Consider the following 16,913-nt stretch of genomic DNA (forward strand, 5'->3'; position numbering starts at 1 on the left):
GCAGTGTGAACTGGAAGAAAAGCAGCCCACAAAAGGCTTCACGAAAACACTAATACAGTAGCTCTTCTCTAAAGACGACGCGCCGAAATATGTCGCGTGCATTACAAATTATGACCCGGAAGTCTCTGAGTCGCCTTGGAGAGAGGCCCGCAACTCGAATTTTGAGATTGCTACCGTCTGTTGCATTTGTCCGAAATAAAGAACATGGACAGCGTTGCCGCTCACCGTTTTCTCCTCTCAGAGTTCTGAGGCAGCCTCAGTCTCCACTGCTGCATCGTCTTGCCAGCCACACCGCTCACGAAAGAGCACTTGCAGAACATGTAAAGATCTACTATCAATATATATACACATATTTTATCTAGTTATAAATCTATACACTAGGTAGGAGTCTTATTTGCTGCAGTGTGGAAGTATCCAGATGCCCGCGTTGAAGACATACCAGTTTACGATTCGGTCTATGTGCTGGTGGGGTGGGCCACCCGTGGAGAGCAGTTCAGAAGTGTGATTCTCAGGAACGGCTTTTTGGCTGGAGTGGCCGAGACCCGAAGATTGCGGTGCCAATTCGCACCTCTGTGCTTCCGTGTATGATGGCTTCCGCCATGTCTCCACTCATTCCCATGCTCAGTTCGAACAGGTCATCTCTGTCGAACGCTGCATGCAGTGGCCTTGCTTCTTCCGCTTTGTTTCGTGTGTTCCTCGCTGCCTCCGACGTGTTGCTGGACTTCCTTTCACTGCGATCGTACGCTTCTCTCTCGCCCGCACTCTCTGAAAAAACACTCCCAAGACAGCACGAGTTTAGGACAGGAGATAAAACCCGACAGAGGTAACGACGACAAAGAATGCCTGCTTGCGCTTAACCCTCGGTCTCTCGCAAGTCGCAAATCTCATTGACTTCTATCGCCCTCACTCGAGTTGGCGCTGCGCGTTACGATTTCTAACCACTTTAAATAAACAGGACTTCCTTGTCAGCTACGACAGGACAGAAAGAAAAATGACAAGAGAGACGGCATACCATGTATCCCCAAAGACTCGAGACACACGGAACGGCTCTTTTCACACTCAAATCGCCACTCGAAACACGCCTCACCTGTGCGACTCATAAACACTTGTCGGACGTGGGGGAGTTTGAGCAGGTCCAGGCGCAGTGTTGCCATCTTTGCGAATGTCCCAGATGTTCGTTCCGGGTCGGGGTGGCTGGAGGAGAGTCAGAACAGCATCCCAACGAAGAACGCATCGATTTGCACGCATCTCGTTTACTTCCACGTCCCTGGCTATTTCCTGTTTCTTCCCCCGCACCGACTCCCCTCCACTGTATCCTCATCGAGTCGAGAAAAAGTCACATCCTACCCCCGCGAAAACACCACAGGGAAAGAGGTCGAATGAAACCCGGACCGAGCGGGCGCGCGGCTAGACTGACGGACCGCAACGCTCCTAGCTCCCCTAGGAATCTCCAGGTCTTTTCTTTCTTCAGAAAGAGGCGCCGCCTATCCACAGTGTGCTGCAAGGTTTCTCTTCCATCAACAGCTGCACCCCTTGCTGAGACGGGACCGAAAATAAGGAAGACGCCACAGCGGCTGAACTTGTCGGGTTTCGGGGGTTTCCTTTCGGGAGACAACATGTCTCGGGATTCCCCACTGAGGGTGAAACAAAATTGCTTTCCGTTTCTTCGAGCTCTCAAAGAAAGCCTTACCCGATTGTCATCAGTCCAGAGAACCGAAGGTGCGGACAAGAATCGACGATGTACTCGACCAGCTCTCTGACTTCGCTGTCGCCGCACGGAGTCTCCGCTGAAAGCCGAACCAAATAGGCACGCCCAAGGAAACCACGAAGAAAACATGTGAGGAAGCGATATCCTATCAACACAGTGAAGATGGAACTGCCTTCTTTTCGAGTTCATAATTCTCTGCTGCACACCCGAGCGCGTGCACTGGAGACAAAACCGCTCCAGTTTTCCGTCTCTCGCCCCCTATAAGCTCGACTCCGGAGCAGCCGAGACGAGTGAAGGGAGAAACGACGATGCACCTGTTAGACTGGACGAATTGAAAGACAAGAGCACACGCTTCAAACCCCGAGGTCGTATGTAGTTCACACACGATTCCCTGCCCTCCAAACTCGAACGCGGAACAGCCGAACTGTACATAAATCTTCTTCTCGTGCCTCTCAACCTCCACATCTGACAGGCAGAAAGTGAGTGTGTCTATAAGCTGAATGGATACTCCTCGGCATCATGCTTAGTCTTCCTTCTTTTCCTGGAACAGAGCAATGCCTGCCTCTCCCTTACTTTCACCTCGGTTGCCATCAACAGAGTGGAGTCTCACGCCGCTTTTGCTCGCTTCATCGGACGCGTTCACCTGAGAATACACGAGAGAATATATACATGTATATATACAAATATGTATACGTATACGTACACATGTGTATACATATGTATATATATATATGAAAACATATGTAAATGCGTATCTATATATATCTGCATGTGTATTTCTCTCTCTCTCTCTCTCTCTATATATATATATATATATGTATACGTATGTTATACGAGAGGAAAGAGGTGTAGAGAACGGACTGTTGAATTCGAGTGGCGGGTGGTTTGCGCGCTAGCTGTCTCTCTCCTTACGCGTCGTTTTGACAGCCGAAAGAGACAAAGATACAGGAATTTCACGGGGCAAGCAAATGGTTGGACAGAGAGGGACATCGAGTTCGCTAGCCTCCGCCTTCACTGGACCCTATACCCTTGACCTAAACCGGCATCTTAAAGACGAGCAGGAGCGGGTGCATGTCGAGAAAAAAGACGGACATAATCGAGTCACAGATGGGCCAAGTGTACAGAAGGGTCGAACAAACGTTTCGGGAAAGGAAGGCCGTCAACAGTCTGAGATGTCGGGGAGCGAGTAGTCGGAAGACTCGCGGAAAGCCGAACCCTCTCAGTGTCAGAAAAGGAGATTTACGCAGTCGTACGCAGAGACGCACACACGGAAAACCATAGCTGTTCTACAGAGACACATCCCCACAGTGAATGCAGTCACGAAAATTGCAGTTTCTTCGGTAAGTCCACGAGGATCCGTAGCAAAAGATCCAGAAGGCAACTCTAAACCATCAAGAAGGACAGTTGCAGAATTACACCGGCACAATCGGAGATCGATAGCCATTGCCAAGATGCCAGCAAAACTGATGGTTGTAAACAGGCAGCCAGAAGCAACAACAAAACGACGTAAGTAGATACAGCTGATCCTTAGAAACCAGTTTATACATATGTATATACATACATACGTGTACACATATAAATCTCCATATCGATATCGCTTGTTCTCTCCCTATCTACATGTATATTCAGATACAGAGAGGACAATGGGTCAGTGTCTGTGCACACAAAGATGAGGCGTATGGACAGCTGGAGCCCCAGAACGGCTGAAGTCTCCAAAACGCCTTAGGAGTCCAGAATTGCTTCTCCAGACAAATTGCAATCCCCACCTGAACAAGGACTCTCAGGGGCGCGCCATTTCGCTGAGAGAGGACGGTGGCAACCGCGTCGTTGAGTGTTTTGGCCAGCTTCTTCGAATCGACAGTTTCTACGGCGTACAGTTGGGGGCAGCCCATGAGGAGCTGCTTGGCCTTGTTCGACTGTAGATGCCCTGCAGAGGAAGTGTACACGCTCCAGACGGTCCCGCGCATGCATCGGCAGAGCACGCAACGGGAGACAACTTCTAGACGCTCGCGTCTTTGGTCGATGCCCTTCTTTCGCGTATCTCCTCTCGTCTTCTAGGTGTCTCGACAAGCAAACCAGCAGATAGACGGCGCCTTCGCCTACGGTTTTGCGTGGATCTGCATGGCCTTTCTTTCCGTTCTCGACAACGAATATAGGAAGAGAGTTATTAAAAACCGCAAAACACACGCATCACTTACCGATCATGTGCCACTTCAAGTCCAGATGGCAGAGCTGCGTCGCCTTCTCCACCAACTCTTGAACGTAGTTCTCGCCAAAGTGCCTCTGCCCGGCCAGCGCCGCGGCCGCGACGGCGCTCGCGGGCTGGTATTTGCTTACGGCCAGTAGCCGCACACAGCCCTCCGTCTCTCGCAGAGCTCCCTCACAGGAAGACCAAGAGGGAAGAGAAGAACAGGCAGAGTCAGTTTTCGCGTCGTTGCCCTTGTCATTGACTGCGGAAGGCGCGACACTGCGGCGAACAGAGAGCGTGAGGATTTCCTCTCGCACCCTCTTCAGATTCTCTCGAATGAGCAAGTCGAGGGAAGAGGCGTCGAATGCCATCTCTTCTTCCTGGAGAGAGATGGAAAAGTCTCGCGGAAGAAAACTCAGGTCGCGCTTCGTTCTCGTTCCCCGCTTTTCCTCCCTTGCGGCGGAACTGCAGGCCGGCAGAGACCGGAGCGCCTCGTCCTGGCCAGAGGGTGGCCAAGAGGAAGCCCAGAAGAGAGAAGGAAACGGACAGGGCGAATGAAAGGAGGCGAAAGAACGATGACGGGAACAAGAGAAGAATGCGGGAGACGAACTGCAAGGAAAGCGCGACGAGAAGGATAATGAAGATTTAGAGGGCGGGGACGGCGAGGAGGGGGAGACAAAATACGGGCGGAAAGGGAAGGAAAAGGAAGAAACGAGGTTTCTATCTAGCGTACGAGGAAGAGTGGGACCGAAGGCGCGTTTAGAAAACATTCGATGTGGGGAGGAAAGGCTGCTGCGTTGAGAAAAACGAGCCACAACTCGCGAGAAGCAGGCGAATTCGCTCGCGTTTAAGCGAGAGAAAGCCCGAGAGAAGAGCAAAATCACGAAAGCTTTGTTCTCTGGCAGCCTCCCAAGAAGAGGCCATCCACATAATACGCCTCGAACATCGCTGTCGTGGATATCATGCATTTTCGAGCATGCTTTGCCTTTTCCATCGGCTGACTACGAGAGCGGAACGCTACACACGTACAGAACAAGAATGCGACGGAGAACAACAACCGAGAGCGAGACTTGCGAGCGACAGACACAAATTAAACACTTCCACAAGTGTGCGATTCACGAACTTTGGAGACCAGAAAAGAGTCGCTCCGGCAAGGCGTTTCCGGTGTAGAGACTCTGGAGAAAGCGGACTAGACGGAGCTGCGAGCAGGACCTCCCATCATCGAATAGAGCCGTTTGCTTCTTGACTCCATTATCTGTTTCTTGGATTCTCGCGGCACCTCGAAATTCTCTCGAACCGCCCGACAGCATGCTCCGTTCTGTACTGTTGGTTCCCGCATTCAGCCATGTTTAGTTGATGACAGTCGCTTTCATCAAAGCATAGTTTCCCAGTAGCCCCGCGGTGGTCTGTCTTGAGGTTTCTGGATAGACAACCGGAAAAGAAGGGAACCTCACCACTGGAAAGACGAGGAAAACTGTTATCTGTCTACAAAGGCCCCATTTCCACCAAAATAGTTGACCTCATGAGGACGACATTCACTTTCATACACATTATATATAAGGGGGCTGCTACGTTTCGTGAAATTACCTTCCTCCGGGGTGTATATACAACGAGTTGGCCACTGTTTTGGACGCAAGCCCCGTTCGCTTCTGGCCATTTTTTACACTTTAAAGATTCTTTGTGGCTCCCCGGAAAGTCTTCATTTTCGTTTTCCGCCTCTTCTTTTAGCCAGGCAGTATGTGCCTTACAGTGTAGCCGCGAGAGACAAGAGGCTGCTGTCGCTGTCTCGGTTTTCTTGCTGATTCTGAGAAAAGTCGCGCAAACTCTTGGCACTTCTGTGCGTCTGTCGCCACCCACACAGCATGCAGAGGCGCCGGTGTTTGAAGAACAAAACTCCGAGATTCGATGAGAAGGCGGTTCGTGTATGGTGAATGACGCAGGACGAGAAACGAGTCTTGTCCTCATTTGCTTCCCAGAACGATTTCAGGTGCCGTCGCGGCTCCTTGTCTCTGCTCGGCGAGGCCCTTCTTGTGGACACGTTCTCGACTCAGGTTTTTGCCCTTTCATCTCCGCCATTTCTTCGCAGGTCTCTGTCATTTCTCGGAACTCTTTCCAGTTTTCCACAGCTGCCTCCTTCGTATTTTCTCCCTCTCGTTCACTCATTTTTTCTCTCCCTTCTCTCCCCCCTGTCGTCCAAGGTCTCGCACACCTGCCCGGAGCCTCTCGTCGTGCAAGTGGAGGGCGGAGCGCGCCTCAAGCGAGCGCGCTGTCTGTCTTGTTCTCTCTCGTCTCTGCTTCTCCTTTCTGCTCTTCTTCCCCTTCCTTAGCTCCGCAGCTGCCTTTCTTTCTCTTTCCTCTCCTTCCCTCCTCTCCCGCCCTCTCTGCTCGCGAAACTCCCGTCGACGTCACGCCTCTTCGCCTCGCCCCTCACCTGTCCCTGTCCTTATCGCGCAGCTCCACTTGCTTCTTCCCCTTTGCCTCTCCTTCTCTTTCTCTCTCTTCTCTTCTTTATTCTCCTTCTTCCTCCCTTCCCCCTCAGTCTCCTTTTTCCTTCGCTCTCCTCCCCACCCTCTCCTCCGCGAGTGAGAGGTCCTCGGTCGACTTCGCTGGGGAATTGAGGCCGCGTAGCCTGGGATCGTCTCGATTCTCTGGCTTTGACTCCGGCCACTCCTGCATGGACGCGCTGGATGCCAGCTGTCTCCTAGATTTCTTCGAAGGCTCAAGCTGCGAACATGGGGCAAGACAGCGAAAGCATCATCGACGCGCTCCGCACGGTGACTTGCGGGAAAGTCGATGACGGCACTCTCGAGTACATGGCCGGTAAGACCAAGAATCTTCGTATGAGGAAATCAGATTCAACTCGCCTGTTCTTGGTGCCTGCGGCCAGAAAAGCAGAGATCTACTTGTAGTTGTCTGTGTATGGATACACAGTTATCTGCTTGTATACACATGTGCACATGCAGGTGTCTGTATTTTAATTTAAACGCCTTGTTGAGAGTTCTTGTCCCCCAATTGCTTTCGTTCCAGCCTCTCAGTGGGGCTTCGGGGCTCGGAGGAGATTCGGGACAGGAGGAGCAGCTCTATGCCTCATTCGTTCTCGTTTCCGGACAACCGTCTGTGATTTATTTCTCGGCATCCTCTTCTTCTTTCGTCTTCTCGTCTTTTTTCTGGGTGCCCTTCTCTGAGTGTTTCCTGTTGCTTCTGGAAGACCCAGTAGCGCCGCGTGCAGAGCTTGGTGTCAACCAGTGTGCGACGCTCCCTGCTGCGTTTGCTCAGGCATGCTGGAGGAAGAGGGCGTCGCGCGCCTGTCTGTGGACACCGCTTGCGACCTCATCGGTGACTTTCTCCACGACGCAGGCGTCTCAAAGAACGACAAGGAGACCCGCGTAGGCGAAGCGGCAGCTTGGATCCGCTCCAGCAGGCAGGGCGTCTTCCGGTCGTCTCCGTGCCTCACCCCCCATTTGTCGAGCGGCTTTTCTTCGTCTTGTCGTTCTCGTCGGCTTTTGGCATCTCCTGTGTTCTCTGTCTCTGCTCACAGCTCTCCATATCCCTGTCGTCTTTGTTGCTCTTTTTCTCTTCCTCTGCGAATGTCTGTCGGCCTTTTCACGTCTCTCCATCGCTTGGTGTCTGGCGCCTGAGTTTACTTGCTTCCGCTTTCGAGGTGGCGTGGGCGCCTGCGTGTCTGTTCTTTCTGCGGTAACCGGCAGCGACGTCTTTCCTGAGTTTCTCTCTCCACGTTCTGTGCCGTCCGTCTTCCTCCCGCTGCCCTTCAGGCTGTTTGCGAGAAGCTGCTGAGTCTGTTGCGCAAGGATGCGGCGCCGCGAGACAACGCGGCGGGAGGACCGAGCGAACAAACGCAAGGAGGAAACTCCACGGATGACCTCGATGGCTCGGGTGTCAAACGAGCTGATGGAGAAGGTGAGTGTCGATTTGGCGAGAAAGGTTGGAAGACAAGCAGATGATGGAAAGCTGCCCGCCTCGCTTTCCTTTGGTTTCTGCGTCGCACATTGCCCCACCTTCTTGCCTTCTTCACGTTGTGCCGGTCTTTCTTCCAGGCTCGTTCTCCGTCTCTCGTCTTCTTCGGCCATCTTTCCCTATGTTGCGCACGCTTCTGTGTGGTATGCATGCTTGCAGAAGACGGTCCTATTCATGGATACAGCTATTTACCGGTACAGCTGTTTGTGGTGTGTATCTATCTTCGTAGCTGCCTGTCCCTCTGTGTGTGTATCTGTATGTCTACGTATCCATCTGTGTTTCTGTGTATGTGGCTGTTTCTCTCTGCCTACCTATCCACCTGTTTATCTACCTATCTATCCTTGTATGTATCCAGCTATCTGTCTGTCTACATATCTATCTAGGTATCGAACTATGTACCTATGTTGTTGCACAGTCGTATCTCTCTGTGTCTGCGTACCTATTTTTAGGTTCGCTGTCAAAGCCTCGAGACTTTGCGACGCCGATGAAACTTGGCGACATGGCGGGTCACAGCGGTCGTTCGTTCGACGATCCGTTTCTCGGCTTGCACCAGAATTCGGCAAAAGTCAATTACAACGCGCCCGTCCTGTACGGCACAGACCCTGAGGGTGCCGCAGCCGCTGCGGCGGCCGCCCAGCAGCAGCAGCGCCTGCAACAACAGCGGGAGCGCCACTTGCGTCAGTTGAAGGAGTGGGAGAAAAACAAGCCTCCGCTGCCACCCCCCAAGAGAAAGCATGGCGACAAACAACTCAAGAAAATGGGTGAGGGGAGGAAGGAAACGTAAAATCGGGGCGTGCATGCGTCTCTCTATGCCTCTGTACAGAGACAGAAGGTGACAGCCTTGCAGATGCCCCATAGGATACTCCTGATACCAAGAACAGCAAGTCGTCCAATTAACCAATCAGTAGCCTCAGGATTTAAAACCATCAAGCTAGTACTTAATGGAGGGTACTTTGTCCAACCAGGACCACTACCAAATTCAGCACATATACTTTGAGTTACTAAAACAGAACCTAATGGTCGTAGGAAATGGGAGATCGTGTTAGTTCTTGGGAAAACAATTTCCGAACCACCAATATAAATTGGTACAAAGAAGTTACCACTTCATCCGTACAAAGCCGGCATTAAGAACATAATGATCGTAGCTAGACGGGGGGCTTACGTCTGTTCACGCTACAGCGGTGCAGACACGTCTGCATGCACGCATACAGACGTACACATGCTCGTGTAGGTGTAAGCTGGATTTGCGGGATAGAAGGCGCATATCTACGTAGTTGTAGGCTGTCAGAGAACAGAGGAGAATTCGATTTCGCTTGAACGGTGCTGGCATGGCGACACGCATTTCGCTTTCCTCCGCCTGGGCCTGTGCGTGCCTGCAGGCGAAGGCATTCTCGTCGACAGTTTCTCCATCGCGGTCGCAGGCCGAGAGCTGCTTATCGATGCACAGCTGAAACTCGTGAAGGGACGCCGCTACGGGCTTGTCGGCAGGTCAGTGCGATTCACACCTACTTGCTGGACCAAATACGTCTGCATTTTGAAAAGCGAGCTTCAACTGCAAGGGCGTCTAATAGAGCAGGGCGTCTGCACTTTGTTGCGAAGCTGTCGGTGTTCCGTCTGTCTCACTCAGGTGGTGCATCTGTGGCCTTCTCCAGTTTCCATCGTATGTTCACGGACGATTCGTGTAGGTCAAAGGGCATGCGTCGTCTCGTTGTCTGCACATTGACATGTCCGTGTTGCGTGGAACGTCACCGGACTCGCATATGTGTGGGTCCTTGCAATTTTGTGACGGGATGTGCATGTCACTCGCTGCGACCAGCTTTGTCAGCTCTCCCGTCTCTCGAGGAAACGGCCCGCGCGTGGTGGACATCCGGCTTGTCTCGGCCGCTCTCCACTCCGAGGACTGCGTTTGTTTCTGCCACCCTAAGTGCAACTGTCCAGGGAGGAGTTCACTCTTTGCGTGTTCATGTTCTCTCTTTCCTCGGAATCGTGGAGTTTCTTCTCCAGTTTTCTGCCCACACTTCATTTCCTCCCTTTACCACAACACGCGTTCCTGAGAAAAGCACCCGGGCTGATCTTTCCTCTCAGCCAGCGGTTCTTTACCTGTCTTCCCCTGTCTCTTCATCTCTCGTGCAAGACGTTCGTAGGATCTTCTTCGACCTGTGCACTCTGGTGTAGCTCTCCAATGTCGTTGTCCACTGGACATAGGTTCGAAGTACTTGCTTCCCCAACAGGCTGGGCGCGGGAGAAGATTAACACAATACTAGCCAAGGCAACTACAAACAAAACGTTTAGATAAGGTGGTGAACCGGTTTCCGCATGGACAGGTTTAGAGTATCTCCGAACGTACACGGTTTGAAATGGTAGATGCGGTGTGGGTTAGTTTCAGCACCCAAGGCACAGCACCGAATGCGATCCCCAGGGATCTGTGCGGGCTCTCCATGGTATCTCCTTGGAAGGAAAGAGTTGGCAGTACACGCTTTAGTACATTATATACAGTTCCAGCAGCAGCTTGTACACTACAGAAGAGAAAGAAACTGCCTCCCGACGTCCTCAACCCAGCGCACGGAGTGCATCTGATGGTGCCCGATGTGCTGGACGAAAAGGCCTCTTTCTCGCTTCTCGTTCAACTGGTGTGGTGAGGTTTCTCTTTGGTGCCTTTTTGCAGAAACGGTATCGGGAAAAGCACCCTGCTTTCTGCGCTGGTTCGCCAGGAAATCCACGGCGTCGATCCAGACATCGCAATTGGAATGGTGGAACAGGGTGAGTGAAGCCATGAACGTGGAGACGCAGTGACAACGACAAAGCGCGGAGTTTCTCCAGCTTTGCGTCCGTCACTTCTTGCTCGTCGCTGCTCGGGAAAGGCCTGACTTCTGCAGTCTTTGCTGTCTCCTCTTCCCAGCGAGCGCGTCTTCACTGCTGCGCGTGGGTGGAAAATCTTTCGAGATTGATTTCTCTCTTCTTTCTTTTCTTCGGCTCCAAGGGCGCGTCGCCCTGCTCCACGAGTCGTGAGAACTCGTGCACATCCTTGTTTGATTGCCCGTGTTCTTTCTCACATCTCCTTGGTCTGTCTTTTCTTCTCTCGACCTCGCACCCGTTTGTCCCTGCTGCGCGCTTCTCCCCGGTCCCCGCATCCCGCGTGACTCTTTCCTGTTTTTGGATTCTCCCTCAGAACACCTTTGGGGGTCTGAGACTGTGCTCGACGCGGTGCTGGCCGTCGACGAGGATCGCCTGCGCCTGTTGGAAGAAGAACAAGTGCTTCTGAAACAAGAAGATCAAGTGAGAAGAAAGGACGAGTTTTCCGCATTCGTTTCTGGCTGTTTCACATGGTCGGGGAATTACGGGAGACAGTGCAAAGACGAGGAAGTCGGCGTTGTTGCGTGTGCGCTCCTTCAGTTTCGTGGCTCACGGACTGTGAGACAGGCGTAGGCTGATTCTCTGGAATTCTCCCTGTGCATCCTCTGAAATTTGATGTGTACCTCTTGACTTTGGCAAGGAGCATGCTTTCTTCTCAGGCGCAACGGCGGGGTGATGGTGACGAAATTTTAGCGAAGCGACGGATAGAGCCTCCTGGCTTCGTCGCCTGGACTGTGACATTCGCTACTCGAGGCAGTCGGTGCATGAGCCTTCGCGTTGTGACGTATCTCAAAGGGTGACGTCTGTGCGTTTCAACTGGGCTACCTTTCGACGTCTTGCACTTTCCTTGGCCTTTCGCTTGCACACAGTCCGAAAAGGTTGGCCGACGCCTCGGAGTGATCTACGAGAGACTCCAAGAGATCGATGCAGCGAATGCGGAGAAGACGGCGGCAACCATTCTCCGGGGACTCGGCTTCACAGAGAGCATGCAGGTAAGCATCCCCGCCGTGGAAAGCCTTCATGTCGTAGGACATTGAGATCCCAGGGAACGAACAGGAGAGCAGGCACCTCTCGTGCCAACTGCCTTCTGTGTTTCGGAGGTTTCTTCGCTCTGAAACGTTTTTTTCCACTTTGTGTGCGGCCCTCACTTCGGGGACTCGCCTTGAGGACGTGGAGCACTATGGCTCACGTATTGAATGGCGATAGGCAGTTTCTGTCGTCATCCTTTCTTCCTGCCTCCCCCGGCCAATGGACAACCTGGGCGTATCTCTCTCTTTTGTCCCCTTGCGATGTAACTCCCCGGTGTCTCCTCGCCTCTCACACACTTGCCCTGTGAGTCTCGGCGGGAGTTTGGGTGTGGGTGTGGCATCGCTTGAGTCTTTCCCTTTCCGACTGAGTCGTTGGTTTGTTCGTGCAGCACATGAAAGTGACGGCGCTATCAGGAGGCTGGCGCATGCGCGTGCTCCTCGCGCGCTGTCTGTTTAGCGACCCGGACGTTCTGTTGCTCGACGAGCCGACGAACCACTTAGACTTGGAAGCCGTCCAGTGGCTGACGAACTACCTGTCCGTGAGCGAGGGTCCTGTCGACGGACAGACGATGCGCTGCGGCAAAGACAAAATCGTCATTGTTGTTTCGCATGCTCGTGAATTCCTCAACGATGTAAGGAGGGACCGAAAAGCCTTGATGCAGCTAAAGTCGCGGAGTGTGACAGCGGTTTCCACCTCTTCGAGAAGCAGCGACAACAGATTGCCAGCCTTTCGCTCTTGTCAGTTCTCACTCTCTCTGTTTCTTCTGCGTCCTCCGTCTTTTCGCTGGATCTCGCTTTCTCGACGGGGTCATCCCCTTCTTTCGCCTCGGTCTCTTCCTCTTTCGAACCGTCTGGTTTCTCTGTCTTTCTTCTCTTCGTGTGTGTTCGTATCCGCTGACTCCGCTCTCTCCACGTATATCTTTCTTTCGATAGTTGCCGATAGGCTTGTCTGTGTAAGCATCTGCTCTCCGTTCACTTGTGTTCGATGCCCACTTCTCTCTCTGGGGCTTGTCTCGCTGTGCATGCGTCTCAGGTCTGCACAGACATGATTCATTTCACGAACCAAAATCTAACTTACTACAAGGGCGACTTCGACACGTTTGAGTCTGTCCGAGCGGCGCAGCTCCTTCAGCAGCAGCGCCAGGCAGAGGCGCAACAAGCTAAAATCAAGCACGTGCAATCCTTCATCGACAAATTCCGATACAACGCTAAACGGTCAGTCGCCACACTCCATGGAGCTCCATATAGATCTCTCTCTATATATACATATGTATGTATTTGTATATATTTGTAGGAAGATGCTTACAGTGTATTGTGTGTACAAGTGAGTCGATTGCAATACTCACAGAGGTCCAGCTGTGTGTTGTCAAGTCCGTGTAAACTGCGAACCTGCATACACATGTGTATATGTGTTTATTTACCTGTCTGTTTATACGTGTACCTGTAAATTTGTATATATTTTTGCATATGTTTCAGGAAGAGGGGCCTGTGCATGCATTTGCTTCGGGCTGTGCAACAGTGTTTCCCCTTAGTTCCATTGTTCAGGAGAGCCATCATGGTTTGAGACTCGCAACTCGTCTGCCGTCGTTTAACGTCTTTAGCGTCTGTTCCTCCTCGCTTCTGTCTAGCCCCGCGTCGCTGAGCTGCTTTCTCCCTCTCGGTTTGCAGCGCGTCTTTGGTGCAGAGTCGCATCAAGCTTCTGAGCAAGCTGCCGATGCTGGACATGGTTGCGGAGGATCCTTCGCTCCACTTCAACTTCAAAGAGCCAGAGGTTCTGGCTGCACCCCTGCTGCAGGCCGAGGAAGTCTCCTTCAGTTACGCGCCGAGAAAGAGCGACGAAGAAAGCGAGGGCGCCGCGGAGGATGCGGAGACAGACGACGCGGAGCCAACCGCCGGGGCATCGCCGAGCGAGAAAGCGGACGAAAATGCTCGGGGGAAGGAGGGAGGAAAACTCATTGTTCGAGGCCTCAATCTCAACGTCGACATGGACTCCAGAATCGCTGTACGCACATGCAACGCGCAAGAACCTCAGACAAACTACCGGGCAAACGGCCGGTCCGAGGCTCCCCGAGTGGCCAAAAAGGACGGTGTCTGGCAACACAAACGTGGTATTGATAGTTGTTCATTGACCTGTTCCGTCTCTACCAACGCACTGCCGGTTTCGGTGGAATGACCGTGAACACGGCCTGCGAAAAGCAGTCGGGCTCTAACTCTCGGCTGCGTGCAGTCCGCCCTGTTGCGCTGCACGCGCCTGGAGCTCTAAAAAGGTGGACCCGGTCCGCTGGAATGCGCACCTGGACTTGTGTGAAGGATCCTGCCCATTTGAACATTGACACTAGGACTCACGGGTACATTAATACACATCTAGAGATTCACATGTCCTTGCAGTCGTCTGCCGAGGTCTCTGGCGCGCGATCTAGAGGTACCGAAAATCCAGTTGATGCAAGTGCTAAATGGCGAAAAGCTTGGTGTGTCTCGTGCCTATCTGACGTGCTGGCGCAGCTCTGCGGTGTGAACGGAAGCGGGAAAAGTACGATTTTGAAGCTTCTCGTTGGCTCGGAGCAGCCGACAAAGGGCATGGTGCACCGAAACGGCAAACTGAGGATTGGCTACTTCACGCAGCAGCACGTGGACCAACTGGACCTGACTCTCAACGCCGTTCAGTCTCTTCAGATGAGGTACGAGGAGAAGGCAAATAGAAACCAGTTCCTGCTGTGAAACGACCTGAACTAGGGGGTTGTTGCAGAGCCGCAGACAAAACGCCGGTACATGGGCGTAAACGCATCGTTGCAGATGGAGATGAGCCGGTTAAGGGGGCTGACATGCGCGGCTCCAGGTAGCGTTCTCGAGACAGACATGTCGATTTTGCACGCCCACAACCAGGGCGCGGCATTATCTTTCCTCTCTTTCCTCACTGGTTCTTCTGCTACGGCGTTCCCCCTTTGATTCGTTCGGTGTCTCTTTCCCGGGTGTGTGTTCCCTATCGACTTCCAGGTATCCGGAGGCAGGCCTCAAAGACGAAGCGGCACGCACGTACTTGGGGCAGTTCGGCATCAGCGGCCTGCTAGCGCTCGAGCCTCTCTATATTCTTTCTGGAGGTCAAAAGAGCCGTGTCGCCATCGCCCTCATGGCCTTTAACAATCCCCACATTTTGGTGCGTGCACAGACACCGCGACTATATGGGTCTGTACACGGTTCTGTATATATCTACACACATCTATGTGGATATGTGTGTGAGTAGTACATTCGCTTCAGCTGACTGTGTAGATGCGCATGCAATTTGTCACGCAAGCATCTTCGTGGTCTCCCAAGCGATGAACAGGGCTGCGCTGGCACTCCCCTCCTGTTTTGCCGAAATGTGCCTCCGTCCTGCTAAAGGTGAAACGCCGCATATGTGCGTATATATATATATATATATGTATTGTCGATATTTGGATAGATAGATGTGGCTGAAGGATGTTTGCTTTGCGTTTTTCTGTCTACTCCAGATTCTCGATGAGCCAACTAACCATCTCGATTTGGATGCTGTCCAAGTAAGGGAAAAGATACTTCGGAAACAGGGGAGAAACAATGACAGTTGTTCGCAGCGGAGAGGATGTGTTCGCCCGACGCCGCGCGCATGCAGTGCGCATGCGTCGACGGCTTTCTCTTCATGCATGTGCGCACAAAACTTCGGTTCTCTCGGAAACAAGCTGGTGTGCATGTCAGCGAGGACGCGTTATTCCGTATTTTTATGCGCATCTCTGTAGTCCCGCGGCTTTCCCGGCTCCGTTGGTATCGCTGCCATGGGGCATACATGTTGAAGGATGCGCCAGATGCTTGCGAACGTTGCAGGAGGCGAGTTTGGTGAGGCGCGGTCTCTGCCATGCTTCTTATCCTTGGCGTTGCTCCGGTGATGCTTTGCAGGCGCTGATTGCGGCTCTCAACAACTTCAAAGGAGGCGTGCTCCTGGTCAGCCATGACAGCCACTTGCTCTCGTGCGTCGTCGAAGAAATTTTCTACATGGACGAGCAAGCTCACAAGTTGCAAAAGTATCACGGCGACTTCCTGAAGTATCGCAAGGAGCTTCTGAAGAGGGCAAAAACCGCAGCAGCCGCGCAAGCGAATCACTGACACCAGGAAGGACGGCAGAGTCTCTACGGGGGCGACCGAGCCCAGACAGGTGCAGGGGATTTAGTTTAGCCACCTGCAAGTGAAAAATGGTCATGTTTGCGGCATGCAGGCGTGCGGTGTGTGCTTTTTCCCCCGGGTGACAAGACGAGGGCAGAAGCTTTTGTTGAGAGCCCCAATGAACATCGACAGGCAGTTTTTTTTTTCTCAGCCGTGCGTTGTGCAGGGGCCATTCGAACCTGTTCAGATGCCGGTTGTACCTCGACACGCATGCGCTTCGTTTAAGGCACATGCATTTGTCCACCTTTACACTTGGACGTTTTTCTGTCTAGGTAAAAACGGTGGGAAGCGTCAACGGCACTTGTTTTTCTCTTTTTTTCAACTGGTCTCACGTTGTTGGGTCCTTTATACGTGGAATGGCTCTCGGAGTCTCGTATTTGCGATCCTCACGGCTCACGCAACAGAGCGTCGGCTGCACGAAGATCGTCGGAGCTCTCGCGCTCTCGGATGAGTCTGCCCACACACCCGCCAGCGAAAAGGAGGAGAAACCGCACTGCGTCTAGTAACTACAAAGGTGCTAAACACAGCTCTCATCGCGCAACAAAAGGACAACTGTCACGAATCGGCCTGTGCAAAACAGTAAACCCAACCACTTCTCTTCTCGGAGGCATACTTCATGAATAGGAGATCCCGACGACTGCCAACGCTTAAAAACTCGATGTGTGCCCATCTTCAGCCGCAAAGTGTCCTGCACAGCGTATCCGTTTGGATTTACCGTTAAAGAGTACCCAGTCTGCATCCACATGTGTGTATCGCAATTATGTCGATATCTGTAAATATAGTCAAATGGATTTGTATGTGTATTTGTGTATGTATTGAGTGGCCACTGCGTGACGACAGTGGGTTTCGCTATTTTACTTGTTAGCATGATGGAGACTCAACACAAACAAGTTGTGAAGCAGATTCCCGAGTGACAAATTCTGTTGTTTTGAGGCGTACCTTCATTGAGACAAAACAGCAACGCAGATCTTTGATAGCGAACAACCTTGTG

The 16,913-nt window shown here is 52.4% G+C and overlaps 2 protein-coding genes across 2 annotated transcripts; one reads left to right on the forward strand and one right to left on the reverse strand.

Annotated features, from left to right (window-relative positions):
* Positions 1–135: 135 nt before the first annotated feature.
* On the reverse strand, positions 136–5,579 carry TGME49_318720 (pyridoxal phosphate enzyme, YggS family protein). The gene is made up of 6 exons (XM_002369769.2): positions 3,907–5,579; positions 3,475–3,635; positions 2,282–2,351; positions 1,691–1,787; positions 1,088–1,194; positions 136–765 (listed from the first exon to the last, which is right to left on the reverse strand). Exons 1-6 carry the CDS (start codon positions 4,862–4,864, stop codon positions 509–511), a joined length of 1,650 nt encoding a protein of 549 aa, XP_002369810.2. The 5' UTR covers positions 4,865–5,579; the 3' UTR covers positions 136–508.
* Positions 5,580–5,802: 223 nt separating this feature from the next.
* TGME49_318710 (ATP-binding cassette sub-family F member 1) lies at positions 5,803–16,285 on the forward strand. Its single transcript, XM_002369768.2, has 15 exons — positions 5,803–6,716; positions 7,173–7,282; positions 7,670–7,814; positions 8,321–8,632; positions 9,251–9,359; positions 10,537–10,631; positions 11,041–11,147; positions 11,594–11,716; positions 12,142–12,384; positions 12,786–12,967; positions 13,421–13,754; positions 14,255–14,430; positions 14,747–14,906; positions 15,241–15,285; positions 15,659–16,285. Exons 1-15 carry the CDS (start codon positions 6,629–6,631, stop codon positions 15,863–15,865), a joined length of 2,436 nt encoding a protein of 811 aa, XP_002369809.1. The 5' UTR covers positions 5,803–6,628; the 3' UTR covers positions 15,866–16,285.
* Positions 16,286–16,913: the final 628 nt, after the last annotated feature.

Source organism: Toxoplasma gondii, chromosome IV (assembly GCF_000006565.2).
Source record: "Toxoplasma gondii ME49 chromosome IV, whole genome shotgun sequence".
Lineage (NCBI taxonomy): Eukaryota > Apicomplexa > Conoidasida > Eucoccidiorida > Sarcocystidae > Toxoplasma > Toxoplasma gondii.

Excerpts from the sequence above, each read along its gene's own strand:
- TGME49_318720 (XM_002369769.2), bottom strand. The coding sequence starts at position 4,864 with ATGCATGATATCCACGACAGCGATGTTCGAGGCGTATTATGTGGATGG. Across the intron at positions 1,195-1,690 it reads TCTGGACTGATGACAATCGG|CCACCCCGACCCGGAACGAA; the intron begins GTAAGGCTTTCT and ends ACTCTCCTCCAG. Across the intron at positions 766-1,087 it reads AGTGTTTATGAGTCGCACAG|AGAGTGCGGGCGAGAGAGAA; the intron begins GTGAGGCGTGTT and ends GTGTTTTTTCAG.
- TGME49_318710 (XM_002369768.2), top strand. The coding sequence starts at position 6,629 with ATGGGGCAAGACAGCGAAAGCATCATCGACGCGCTCCGCACGGTGACT. Across the intron at positions 9,360-10,536 it reads CGCTACGGGCTTGTCGGCAG|AAACGGTATCGGGAAAAGCA; the intron begins GTCAGTGCGATT and ends GCCTTTTTGCAG. Across the intron at positions 13,755-14,254 it reads ACATGGACTCCAGAATCGCT|CTCTGCGGTGTGAACGGAAG; the intron begins GTACGCACATGC and ends GTGCTGGCGCAG.